The sequence below is a fragment of the Betta splendens genome, chromosome 9 (genome assembly GCF_900634795.4).
Source record: "Betta splendens chromosome 9, fBetSpl5.4, whole genome shotgun sequence".
Lineage (NCBI taxonomy): Eukaryota > Metazoa > Chordata > Actinopteri > Anabantiformes > Osphronemidae > Betta > Betta splendens.
In genome coordinates, this window is record NC_040889.2 from 10,428,867 (window position 1) to 10,441,262 (window position 12,396).

The 12,396-nt window shown below is 49.0% G+C and overlaps 1 protein-coding gene across 2 annotated transcripts; it reads right to left on the reverse strand.

Moving 5' to 3' along the window:
• Window positions 1-531: 531 nt before the first annotated feature.
• On the reverse strand, window positions 532-11,814 carry prkcq (protein kinase C, theta). 2 transcript variants are annotated; one of them, XM_029163650.3, is made up of 18 exons: window positions 11,678-11,814; window positions 8,704-8,967; window positions 6,483-6,682; window positions 5,336-5,396; window positions 4,435-4,615; window positions 4,321-4,352; window positions 4,158-4,243; window positions 3,942-4,071; window positions 3,553-3,662; window positions 3,329-3,455; window positions 3,075-3,241; window positions 2,825-2,998; window positions 2,644-2,735; window positions 2,493-2,555; window positions 2,271-2,409; window positions 1,993-2,181; window positions 1,765-1,893; window positions 532-1,175 (listed from the first exon to the last, which is right to left on the reverse strand). In XM_029163650.3, the coding sequence occupies exons 2-18, from the start codon at window positions 8,819-8,821 to the stop codon at window positions 1,017-1,019; spliced, it is 2,157 nt and encodes a 718-aa protein (XP_029019483.1). In that variant the 5' UTR covers window positions 8,822-8,967; window positions 11,678-11,814; the 3' UTR covers window positions 532-1,016. The 2 variants fall into 2 exon arrangements, with proteins under 2 accessions (XP_029019483.1, XP_029019482.1); XM_029163649.3 differs by lacking the exon at window positions 11,678-11,814 and adding an exon at window positions 9,070-9,515.
• Between the last annotated feature and the right edge of the window lie 582 nt (window positions 11,815-12,396).

The following is a 12,396-nucleotide window of genomic DNA, read 5'->3' on the forward strand; positions in this document are numbered from 1 at the left end:
CCTAAAATAAACCTAAGGAGAAATGCATGGTGGGTGGTGCGGTGGGTAGCACTGTCGCCTCACAGCAAGAAGGTTCTGAGTTCGATTCCCGGAGGCGGTGCCTTTCTGTGTTTCTGTGTGGAGTTTGCACGTTCTCCCCGTGTTTGCGTGGGTTCTCTCTGGGTTCTCCGGCTTCCTCCCACAGTCCAAAGACGTGCATTAGGTTGATTGGACTCTCTCCATTGCCCGTAGGTGTGAGTGTGTGAGTGCATGGTTGTCTGTCTATGTGTTGCCCTGCGATGGACTGGCGACCCGTCCAGGGTGTACCCTGCCTCTCGCCCATAGCCAGCACCCCCGTGACCCCGCATTAGGGAATAAGCGGTTCAGAAAATGGATGGATGGAGAAATGCATGGTGTCCTGGTTACACCGGGGGAAGAAGGTTAATTTACTTTGTATGGTATAAATGCAACCTGTAGACTTGAACATGTAACCGTTGGTTTTTTTCTCTTGTCAGTGAGAAGACCATGTTCAACAAAAAGCATGACAGTAGGTCTTAAAAAAACACATTTTATTGTTCGGGATTCACAATAAAAGAAACAAAATCTCAGTTAATCTAAGAACCTGAACCGAATGACAGTACCAATAAATCTCCTGAGGTACAATGAGAAAACAAAGTTCTCTGATACAGTGACAGATGTAGTCTAACAACAACTCAGTACCGTGATCACTCGACAATATTATAGTTATTTACACAACAAGCACCAGAGGCTAATTACAAGGACATTCCTACAGTAAGAGTGGACAAATGACTATATATTACTAGTTTATATCACACCCAGAGGCCCGAACGGACCCAGTTGGTTAGTTTGTTTTGCAATTTACGCATGTAGACAGAGAAGACGTGCAACACAAGTCCCATCACTGCTGTCGTTGGCGCCGCTTTAGTGGTTCCACCCCGTGTTTCCAGCCGTGACAGTCAGTCAGAGTGTCCGTCACTGTGCAGTGCTCGTCTGTAGGTACGGTAGCATTCGGCGGCTCAGCGAGCTGCCACCCGGTTGATCCCCGGGTTAACGAAGGAGAAGTTCCTGAACATGGTCTGGTCCACGCTGTTGATGAGCGTCCGGTCGGCACACGACAGCCTCGGCTTCTCGTTGATGAACTCCTTGTCGAAATTACTGCAGTCGCTGGGCGACGTCTGTGACGAGGAAGACAAAACATTTGTGACATTTGTCTTGACTAAGATGTGAAAATCATTAAATTTGAATCCTCAACAAAGTGAACAGGCAGTGATGAACACTTCTGATTCATTATTTATATGATATAATGCAGCTGATGAGCACATTTTCTCATGTGTACCATTTTATGGTAATTGTTTAATTTATGAGTTGTATAAAAACAAAAACACATTATCCAGTTAGTCTCCTGTGGTTTTGTGTTCATCTGCTGCTGGTTATGGATTTATTGAGTGCAACACAGATCTCAGTGGAAAACAAAAACACTTGTTGGCAAATCTTCAAATGTGATTTTCATAACAAAACTCAGGAGTTTTTAATATGCTTTGTTTACCAGAAATATGCAGGAGCTGTAGGACATTGTTTACTTCCATCACTTATTGGAAAAATCACAATTCTTCAAATTCTTCTTCTACTTTTACTTCCCATACTTCAGTATATCCCTAAAATACTACTTATGAGTCCAGTTTACTCCAGATAGTTTAATGAGGAACTTTCCCTTTTCCTAGTTTGGCGTCTGTGTGCTCTACGCGATGCTGCGGCAGGACTTACTATAGTTGGCTTGAAGGGCGCCTCCACCTGCCGCTGTTCCAGGGCGCTCCAGTCGGTGCTGCTGAAGAATTTGTGCAGCCTGATGTTCCCTTTGACCCCCAGTCGCTCTTCAGGCTCTCTGACAAACAGCTGCGGCACAGATGCACCAGATGTGCTTAATGGCTAAAGCTACAATATGGACATAATGAAGTGGCCAGAGTGTTAAACCTTCACTGAGCTGCAACCGACCTTGACCAGGATGTCCCTGGCGTCCTTACTGAGCCAGCGGGGGTAGAGGGGGTTGTCAGTGCGTATGGACTGGAACAGCTCCTCCTCGTCGCGCCCGTGGAACGGCGACTGACCGATGAGCATCTCGTAGAGCAGCACCCCAAACGACCACCAGTCCACCGAGCTGTTGTACTTCTGGCCCAGCAGGATCTGGCAGACACACACTCACGTCTTTACTCTGCCATTTGCTGTAGCTTGTGCATTGAGGTGAACTTGAGCATGGGGGAGAATTCGATCACCTCGGGGGCGATGTAGTCCGGTGTCCCACAGAAGGTGGAGGTCCGTGATTCATCCTGCATGTTCTCCTTGCACATGCCAAAGTCTGCTATCTTTATGTGGCCCTCGGAGTCCAGCAGCACGTTGTCCAGCTTCAGATCCCTGCAGGTACAAAGGATGATGGAATAGTCAAGGATTCATCATTTTTTTTTTGTGTTCCGCCGCTGCTCGCACTCAGAACCCACCTGTAAATGATTCCTTTGGAGTGTAAGAACTGGAGCCCACAGACGATCTCGGCCGCGTAGAAGCTGCAGGAAGGCAGAAAATCACGATCACGTTAATGTTCCGCTCTGGTGAGGAGCTAAAATGAGTCATGTGTTGGGACGGGACACGTACGTGGCCCTGCGCACGTCAAACTTGTGGCAGTTCTGGATGTGAAACATGAGATCGCCTCCGTTCAGATACTCCATTACGAAAAACAGGTTTTCCTGGACACAAGGACACACAGTTGACGCCGGGCGACGCATGGACGCTGGTGGGAGTTCCCTGTGGTCCGGGTGGGTGCGGTGGTGGTTACCTTGGTCTGGAAGGTGCAGTACAGCTGTGTGAGGAAGGGATTCTCCCAGGCCAGAGACAGCACCCTCCTCTCCACCATGGTGCACTCCACGTCATCGTCCATCAGGACCACGTCCTTTTTTAGCGCCTTCACAGCGTAGAACGTCCCACTTTTCCTCAGCTCCGCCAAAAACACCTGAGGACAGAAAGGAGAGCTCAAGCTGCAGTAATTAACAATGCCCCTCTTCTTTCTGACCGATCACCTCCGCTACCTTTCCAAAGCTGCCTTTCCCCAGCATCTTGTGCAGGATAAAGTCGTCGAGGGTGAATTTGGGCTGGTCCTTCTTGGGGACGGCGTACAGAGGCTCCTCGTGCTCCGCCGCCTCGGTGACGGCCCCGCCGTTGCCGGCGGGCGCCTCCCAGGAGACGCCCTGCATCTCTGCAGGAAGAGGCAGGTCAGCGAACAAACATGGGCCCAGAGACGTCCGCGCTCGCTTTGCTGGAGGGTAAAAAGAAGCCTTTCAACCTCTGCTTGCAGGTGCAGCCATGGCCGATAAAGCCGTCAACCCGGACGGCGCCCGGAGCATCCCCGGCTGGCCCACGCCCACCGGACCCTCTCGACCGATGATCTCCGAGTCTTTGGTGCTTTTGGCCTAGAAAGCGAAGGTAAGAATGACGGCTGTGGCGCTGGAAGGCAGAGTAGTCTTTCTAAAGGAGCCCCCTTTACACGGGTCCCATTGTGGTTCTGACCTGCTGCTTGCTCTCGATCATGGCCAGCGCCTCAGCCATCAGCTTCTGGTTGACCCCGCAGAGGTTAGCTACTTTCTTCTGGCACTTATGGTGGACGTTCATGCTGCATTCTGCAAACAGCCACATCAGCTTACCAAAATGTGAAATTCAACATTTTACCAGACCGAACCCTGGGCCCATCGGTCTCACAGAGCTGGAATTAATTTCACCTGCTGCTGAGTATTTGGCAGCAGCTGTGGTTTGTTTTCGGGTTCACTGCTTCGTCCACAGCTCAACGTGGAATTTACATATCTGCCGCCGTGGCAGCTGTTGAAACTACATCGCATTCTGCTGCGGAGGAGTTTCTCCGTCAAAACGTGCCCGGCGTATTAAGAAAGTCCTGCTCTCACCCTCACATTTGAGCCCCTGCCTGGCGAGGCCCCACAGGAGGGTCCCACAGTGCTCGCAGAACGTGGGGCTCTTGTAGTTGTAGACTCTGAACCTGTGGGGCATGTCGATCTTGAAGCGTTCCTTGTGGATCTGCAACACGTGGCGCAGCCATTCAGACGCCAGGCGTTAGGACAGAACGTGCTCTGAAAGCCAGTGGCTGGTGGCTCTTACTGTACCATGGTCTCCTTGCTGTTTATGGCTGAACCCGTGCATTTGGCGATGACTTTGTCTATGCATTTTTTGTGGATGGCTGCGTTGCACTCTGAAACACAAACAGACCGCGTTGGACGCGTGGAAACGGGAGTGATGAAGCGTCTGCATCAGCAGGAGGCCACTCACGTCTGCACTGGTAGCCCTGCTTGTTGAGCCCCCTGCCGTGGACAAGACAGGCGAAATGAGTCAGAGGAACGGGGACCCGTCCGGGGGTTGGCGTCATTTGAATGTGCTACGTACCAGACGAACTCCTTGCAGACGGAGCAGAACGTGGGCTGGGGGAAGAACGTGGCGCTGAACTCGTGGCACTTGACGACGTGGACCTTGGCCTGTTTGATGGCGCCGCGGCGGTGGTGGAGGGCGAACAGGCTCTCGTGCTCCCGCTCGGACTCAGGGTCTCCCTCGGTCTGACCCGGCGTGTCTGAAAGGCACCGGGGGTCAAACAGATGCCAGACGCAGCTGCAGAGCTCGGCTTCCTCTCCTCAGCCCTAGGTTTCAGTTTACAACCGTTCGTGGATCGAGGAGCATTTTTTTTTGTTAACCGATGAGTCATCAGTTAATTGCTGGAAACACAACTGAAGCAACATCATTTTCAACAACTAGCAGTCATTTCTATCAGCGGAACTAAACATCTGACTTAACTTCCTAGTACTAATAACTACAGCCCTTCACTGTGTGGTTCTTCTTATCTGCCTAGTTACTAGAAACGACCCATGACCTTTTACTACTGTACGTGATGATGGTTAAAGTACACGTAGATGAGCTCTCCTGAACCTGACTTGGACTTTTGCCCCCTTTGTACCATGTCTTTATCTGGACCACATGCACCGTTAGAGCAGGTCGTGCTGTGTTTGTAGCCGCAGAGGAACTTTACAGATCAGATTCGGGGTTAACAGTCGCTGTGCCACCTGTTGTTTCGAGCAACGATTTCCTATTAGCTGGCTCTAAATATAGAAACGAGCGATGGCTCCTTCCTATTCGTTCTGAGTGGCCTCTCAGGATCTTGGCACAGTGTTATTGCTGGATAAGTCGACCACAGAGCAACTATAATGTGAAACTACCGCTAATGTCAACATTTCATTGAGTCATAGGCTTAGTTCATTGTGGCTGCCATAACTGATGGAGAGGTTCGGTTACTAACCGCTTTTCTCGAGGTAATATCTGGCCTCCATCAGGACTCGACCTTGAGGCTTCAGCTCCAGCTTCGGGGAAAAGAGTGGGAAACAGAAATTCAGCAGAAAGCCGCAAAATAGAGTGTTAAAAAAGGAAGGATGTGGACTCATGACGATGACGCTCATGATGATGATGCATAATCTGCGTTCCTGAGAAACTCCACGTCACCCCGTTTGACTGTGGTGACAGACAGCCGGCGCAAGCTGCTGAGAAAACATAGTCATCGGCTGCGTTTGGCCTGAATCATCCAGTTAGTCTTAAAATAAACGGAAGTTTCTATTATTATTTCTATTTCTAACGATGACTGTGAGCTCACACTGCACATTTAAATATCCAAACGTCTAGTAGTGAGGAAAAAAAAAACAGCAAGCTTTTGCCCCGACTGAGACACAAAGACAGAGCTCTGCGTGGTCTTTTGAACGACTAAGATGATCCACTGTCATTTAGCTGCATCTTGGAAGAAACAGGGCAGAGGATAAGAACCAATAGAACGTCCTTTCGCTTAATTACACCACCTTGAATAAACAGATAAATCTATTTCCTACAGTAAGTGATGAACAAACAGCTATCAGACCTGTGCTGCTCCTCATCCAGACGCTGCCGGCTGATTTTCACCCGATCTAGCGTGCGAGGCAAACCTTACATACGGTATTTAAATGAACCTGTAGTTTTCACATGAGAAGTTCCTGTTTTATTGTGTCCTCATACATGGTGAGCCTACAGTAGCACGATATGTCAGATGTGACTAGGTTGAACTGAGCAGAAGGCAGTAACTGCAGTATCTTTGCAGCGTGTGGGACCAGAGTGGGAGGGAGACAATCGACCACTTCTGGTTTTTCAGCTGGACCAGATTTTAATACAATTGTAAGGCTTGTTTCCTCTCCACTGTCTGTCAGTCTGAGGCATAGCTGTGTCGGAGCAATCCACGCTGCTGGTATAATCTGCTTATTTCAGCTATAGGACCTCAACATGCAGCGGTGCAGCGGTAGCAAAAAGAAAGGATTAGAGCTTTTAAACACTTGGTCTTTTGACCCAAACGCCAGTGGACGCATCTGGCCTCGGGCAGAGAAGCCGAGCAGCTGCTCGGCGGACGCAAACAAACAAACGGTTCTGACCCAGATCTCCAGCTTGCCGTTCTCCTTCTTGCAGCGCGTGGCCAGCGAGTCCAGCGCCACCGTGGCCTCGGACTTCAGCTCGGCCGTGCGGTCCTTCACCATCACGTGCATGATGCGGCCGCGGTGGATGTGGGCGTCGAAGGTGGTGCTCCACGGCGGGTACATGGTGGGCTTCTTCTGCTTGTACACCTGGCCCTTTTCTGTGCAGAACACGGGGGAGACGGCAGGTGTTAAACGCCGTAACAGAACGGATGGTGGACGTGCAGTTTAGAGCTTCGCGATTATCCTTTTTTTTTAATCTCTGACCTCCATAATTGACATCTGCTGATTTTCTGTGCTATATCGTCCCACACTTGCATAACGGCCACATGCTGCCTCAACAATAAAGCTCGCTAAGCTTTTTACCCTACAGTCATGGCCGGCTCACGGCCGGTCTGTCCGGCCGCGCTGCCAGCTGCCGTCTGCGCCGATTAAACCCACAGAGGAAAATATGTCTATTCTCTCCAAACACATCGCCTGCAGCAAAAAAAAGTGTCTTGCAATTTATTTTTTGCCTCATACCAAAATTTTCTTGCGGCTTCATGCAGAGGTGACATCAACCAACACTCAGTCAGTTCCTGTGTTATTCTTTGAAAAAGTTCAAAGGTGGCATTTAGATTTGGGTGTTCTCACATCAACTCCACTATCAAAGAGCGTCGCAGCTCTCCTGCTGCAGCTCTGTTGATGTATTAAAGATGTTTGGCTTAAGTTCTGTTGTTTGTTGTTCAAAGGTGAGATTTTGAAGCTTTCAGCATCTTTTAAGCTTTATCATCACTTCGGTTTGACATTATTTTATATATTCTAACACTGACGCTGACTTCCTGGGTCAGAAAACGGCAGCGTTCCTCCGTTGATTTGAGGTTTGGCTCCTCGTGTGTAAGCGAGTCAGCCCATGTTATGAACTACAGGCGGTGGATCAGCTAATAGGCTATCGCTAACGGAGTGGACTCCACCTGAGCAGCGCTCGTCTCCAGCCGTTTCCACAACCTCTGACTCGCTCAGGGCTCTAATAGTGGAAGCAACCCAAGCGCGGCCCACCGCGATGCTACGCGCTGTCAGACCAGGTTTTCCATGAGCACAAGGAGGAGGCTGTGTCTCACATTACTGCACTAAAAACAGGAAACTGGCCACAGAATCACTAGCATGTGGTCTGACTCTTATTCGAAGCGGCACGGTGCTGTGTTATGAAACGAATCATCATCTGTGTTCTCCAGGAATAAATTATTACATGTCTAGAAACCTCACACGTGTTGCTGCTGCTTTTATTGTAAGCGAGTGAGTGAGTGAGTGAGTGGCGTTTGAAGAGAATCCACGTGGGGACCAGCCTGTGGCTTCACACAACAGAGGAACAGCCATTAAACCCTCATCTTCTCCCCGTGCCACTGCTTTTAGCTCTGTCCTTTACCCACCAGTGGTTAAAGACGGCTGGATGCACAGCAGATATCTCTGCTGTCACGCTGGGACCTTTCCCACGGTTGTGACACTGCAGCTGAACGTCCTGGAAGACGTCGAGCATGACCGCTTTAAGAACACACGCATCCATTTGTTTCAGAGTGCTGTATTTATGTCACTCTGCCATTCTACACCTCAAATTCCCAGGATTCCTGCGATTCCTCGGTATTATATGAAGTCCGAGTGCAGCGGCAACGCCTTGGGTGTCACCTTAAGCCTCAATATAACCTAATGGATTTGTCTGTTGTTGTAACGCCCGCGATTCTCTGCCTAAACAAGACATGAACGACTTCCTGGGCGGTGGGGAGATTTGATCTTTTCTGCGAAGGACTTAGTGAACAAATGTAAAAGCATTTTTCCAAAACCATAAAAAGGCAAGACGACACAACTGAGGTTTTCAGGATGCTAACGCTGATGTGAGGCAAAGCAGTACTGCATTACTGAATGCACGAGGCAGTTTGCTTGACTCAGTTCACCGGACTCAACATTATTATCCACCGTTATATTATACAGTAGCTTTTGATGCATCAGCTGCTCTCATCATCTATACGTGCGCCATGTTTGGTTGTGTGTACAATCAGTTCTCCCACAGCAGCAGTGGGTGGCAGACCACACCGACCGTGATGCTGTCTAATCTGGGTTCAGTCACCAACAGTAAATGGCTCCTGCCCAAAATGATCAAACACTGTGTAATAAGAGGCACCTTCCACATTCCAGGTTCTTCACTGACCTGTGTCCACGGCCTCCTTCATGTACACGGCGCAGTACGCGTTCAGCACCTCCTCGTGATAGGCCAGGCTGGGGTCCATCTCGAACTTAGAGAAGCCGATCCGCAGGAAAGGCGACATGTCTGCGGGTTGCCGCTACGTCCGTGTCCAAACGACGGCCCTGAACCCTCCGACGCGGCGTGGAGCCCGTCTCCTTCGTGGGAACGACGGGCTGGCGGGCGAGGACGAGGAGGAGGCTTGCCGTCTTCCGCCTTTGACGCTTCGACCTGCGAAAGGAAGAGAGAGAGACATAGATGCTGAGAGTGAGATTCATCGTCACGTCGTGACCACAAGAGCTCAAAGTGTTTCCCTGCAAAGAAGGCTCGTACTTGCTCCAGCTGGCTGCCACAGCAGGGTGCTACACTGAACCAACAGCACGACGCTCCCCCATATGGACCCAAAAAAACAAACGGAGAGCAGGAAGGAGGCTCAAATAAAGCTTCCCAGACGAGGAGGCTCCGTAAACACCAGCAGGCGCAGTTGGCAGAGCCTCGCAGGACTTTGCCTGAGTCCGAGCCACCACACTGCAGCGCTGCGATGGCGCAGTCGGCGGCTCTGTGACGGTCGATGGGATATTTGAGGCCAGAGCTCAGTGTGTGTGTGTGTGTGTGTGTCACTCTCCGTGGTGGAGTCGAGGCGACTATTTATAGATCTGAAACGCTAGACGCGGACCAGGAACGCACCGCCTGAGTCCACAGTACAGAACCACACCAGCCACGGCCCAATGGACCGAGCCGGGATCCAGGAGCCCACACTCAGAGGCCACTTTATTAGGGACACCTGTGTATTTTAACTCAACCTGATACTGTGACCTGTGGGTGAACATTAAACTTCCACTTTCTGTAGCTCAGCTGTTGTGGTTTCAGAGTCCACTGCTTTACCTTTATTCACTCTCACTTTTTTTTTTTGTTAACTTCATCTCCAGCTGTTTAAAAAACAGCTGGAGATGAAGTTAACAAATATCATAATTATTTAAAAGCATAATTTTCCCGTCCTACATATTGTAGCAATAATACAGTTATTATTTCAAATAATAAAATTTGCAACCACTAAACTGCTGCAGCTGTGTTCAGCACAGATGCTGTTTACGTAACAGTGAAGTGAAAGTGATTACTTCAGCTGATGACAAAATTTAGTAATTGTTACTTAATTAAACGTCAGATTCCCTTTGTGCTGAGGCGCTCCCACCTCATTTCACGCGTCTTCCAGATGCTTTAGGGCCGATGCGGGTGTTTACACCACAGCTTTAGCCTCTGCAGAGCTGCAGCCTCCTGTGCAGCGTGAGCCTGCTCTCGAACGCTGCACTCACGCAGGAGAGGCCCGGCTTCCGGTACCTGAGTTACTACGATGCAACCACGCTTCCTGTCTCCGGGGGCGGTTTGATCGTGTTCAGACTTCACAGGAGGGAGCGTTGCAAAGGGAGTGCATTGAGCAGCACGGCTGCTCTGAATACAGACGAGCGATATGAAGTAAACACGTGTCCAGTTGGAGTAAAATACATTACATCATGCATCATCATCATCATGTTGTGTGTATAAGATGAAGAGGATAAGTCCCCTAACCTTAAAACTGGGTTCTCCAAACGTTTACACAGCGATCCAGTGGCTATAATTTAACATTAATGTGGTGGAACTGCTTCGTCATGATCAGTTGAACAGGAAGGAACTTGCAGCAGGTGTGTTTGCTAAAGCCGCCATCTGAATATGAGTGTATATGAGACAGAGGTCAGATGTGATTTTGTCGATTAAAATCTCCCTTTGTGTCGTGATGTTCAATGTCGACATAGCTGGAAAATGAATTTAACGTGAAATATGTCTCCGTGATCTACAGCAAATGGTGAACAAACAGCGGCGTTTCCACTCCTAATACCGTGAACTCTGTCTTTGTATTCGTTCTCATTTGACTGAGCTGTGAAGCCTGTGTGGTCTGCACTTGTGCGGCTGATGTTTATCTTCGCCATCTGACAGAATAAAGTGAACAGGCTGCGTTGGGACTGAGCACAAAGGCATCGGGGTTTCCCTTTTTTCTCCCACCACCCATCGGTCCTAAAATGCCACACGCATCACCCTCATCCAAGGAAGGTCAGGCACCAGCGTGCCAGAGCCAGAGACCTTTCAGGAGCCTTTCAAGGGAGAGCAGTGAGTTGAAAGAGCCTCCCACCTGACGCTCTGCAACAAACGTCATCAAAGTGCTGAGCTTGAGGTGTGGGGGGGCTTTGTTGTTACTGACAGGAGGTCCGTGTGTGTGTGACAGCAGCCTCTGACTATAGCTGCTCTAGCTTTGGCAAGAGGCCAGCCTCCCTGAAATGGTGAAAAGGTGTTTTCACAGCGCTTTGCTGTGATTGGGATGGGGCCATGACATAAGGCGTTCTGCTCTGAGGAAGAACTGAAACAAAGAAATGGGCCCGAATTCAAACAGAGATCACATGTTGATGTGACGTCAGCAACTTACTCGGTCAATAGAATATAACTGTTCCCATGAGTGTCCTGAATAATATTCCAGCGTAAACTCAGCACTAATCTAATAATTATACATCTGTACTTGAAGTATTTACGTTCAGTCACGTAAGTTGAATATAAATTATAAATGAATGACGTCTTTGTCACTGCAGTAGTCTCGGATTCAACAATGCTGCAAATCAATATCTATTTTTTTCTCCCGATCGATTCAGTGACAATGAATCTCGTTGTTTCTAACAGGCTGAAACAAACGAAGGCACCGGAGCAGCAGCTGCTTTATTCAGAAACTAAATGCGACTAGACGCGATCCTCACTTTGTGTCAATAAATCCCCACTTTGATCACTTGTGACAGGTTTTACATAGAAGCTGGAGGATATTTGCTATAAATATGCGGCTTCAGGCAGAAAGCGGATGCCGGGAAACCAAAAAAATTGCTCAGAAGTCATAAACAAGTCGACTGATGAAGTCTAACCTTACCCGTAGAAGACGAGAGTTTCCTCTGAAGTTGAGGGAGGCTGCTCCATCCGAGCGTCTCTCCGACAGCCGGGAGCGAGCGGAGACGCTGAGGCTGGTGATGCCGCGGTGCGTTCCCGGACAGTCGGAAATCAGCAAGTTAGAGATTCTCGCATACCCTGCGTGGACGCTTCACCTGCTTTTAGAGCAGCCACAACTTTGAACAGAGATGACGTCTGGTGTCTATTGTGTTTGTGCATTCAGGAGGTTATTTTCAGCTTTTTTAAACGTTCCTTTCGTAAAGTTTGCACTGCATTGAATGTAGCACGGCTCATCTACCCACACGCAAACTGAAACTATTTTTTTTCGGACACAAACCAAATAAGACGAACTTAGAGGACGCATCCAGTGACCCCTGCTATGATCAGTCATAGCTGACGTATTTAGACTCAGTTCTCTTTTCCGTTCTCAAGACAGCCCCTATTTTACTACAGTCTGTTACTGGATTTGTCGGTTTGTCTGGTTTTCTTGTTCCAGTAAGTTGAGGTCAGCAGTAAGCAACTTGACACTAGTATTAAGACATTAAGTAATAATGTCAGCGCTTATTCTTTTCATTTTCAGTTTCATATAATGACTTGAATTTGTACTGATAAGGATGTGGAGGCTGTGGCTCAGTGGAAACTTGGCAGACTTGATGTAATAGTCTCTGATAAATCATATGATTTTTTTTAGGGAAGTGTGAC

Excerpts from the sequence above, each read along its gene's own strand:
- prkcq (XM_029163650.3), bottom strand. The coding sequence starts at position 8,821 with ATGTCGCCTTTCCTGCGGATCGGCTTCTCTAAGTTCGAGATGGACCCC. Across the intron at positions 6,683-8,703 it reads GAAGGAGGCCGTGGACACAG|AAAAGGGCCAGGTGTACAAG; the intron begins GTCAGTGAAGAA and ends TGTTCTGCACAG. Across the intron at positions 4,072-4,157 it reads TAAACAGCAAGGAGACCATG|ATCCACAAGGAACGCTTCAA; the intron begins GTACAGTAAGAG and ends CACGTGTTGCAG.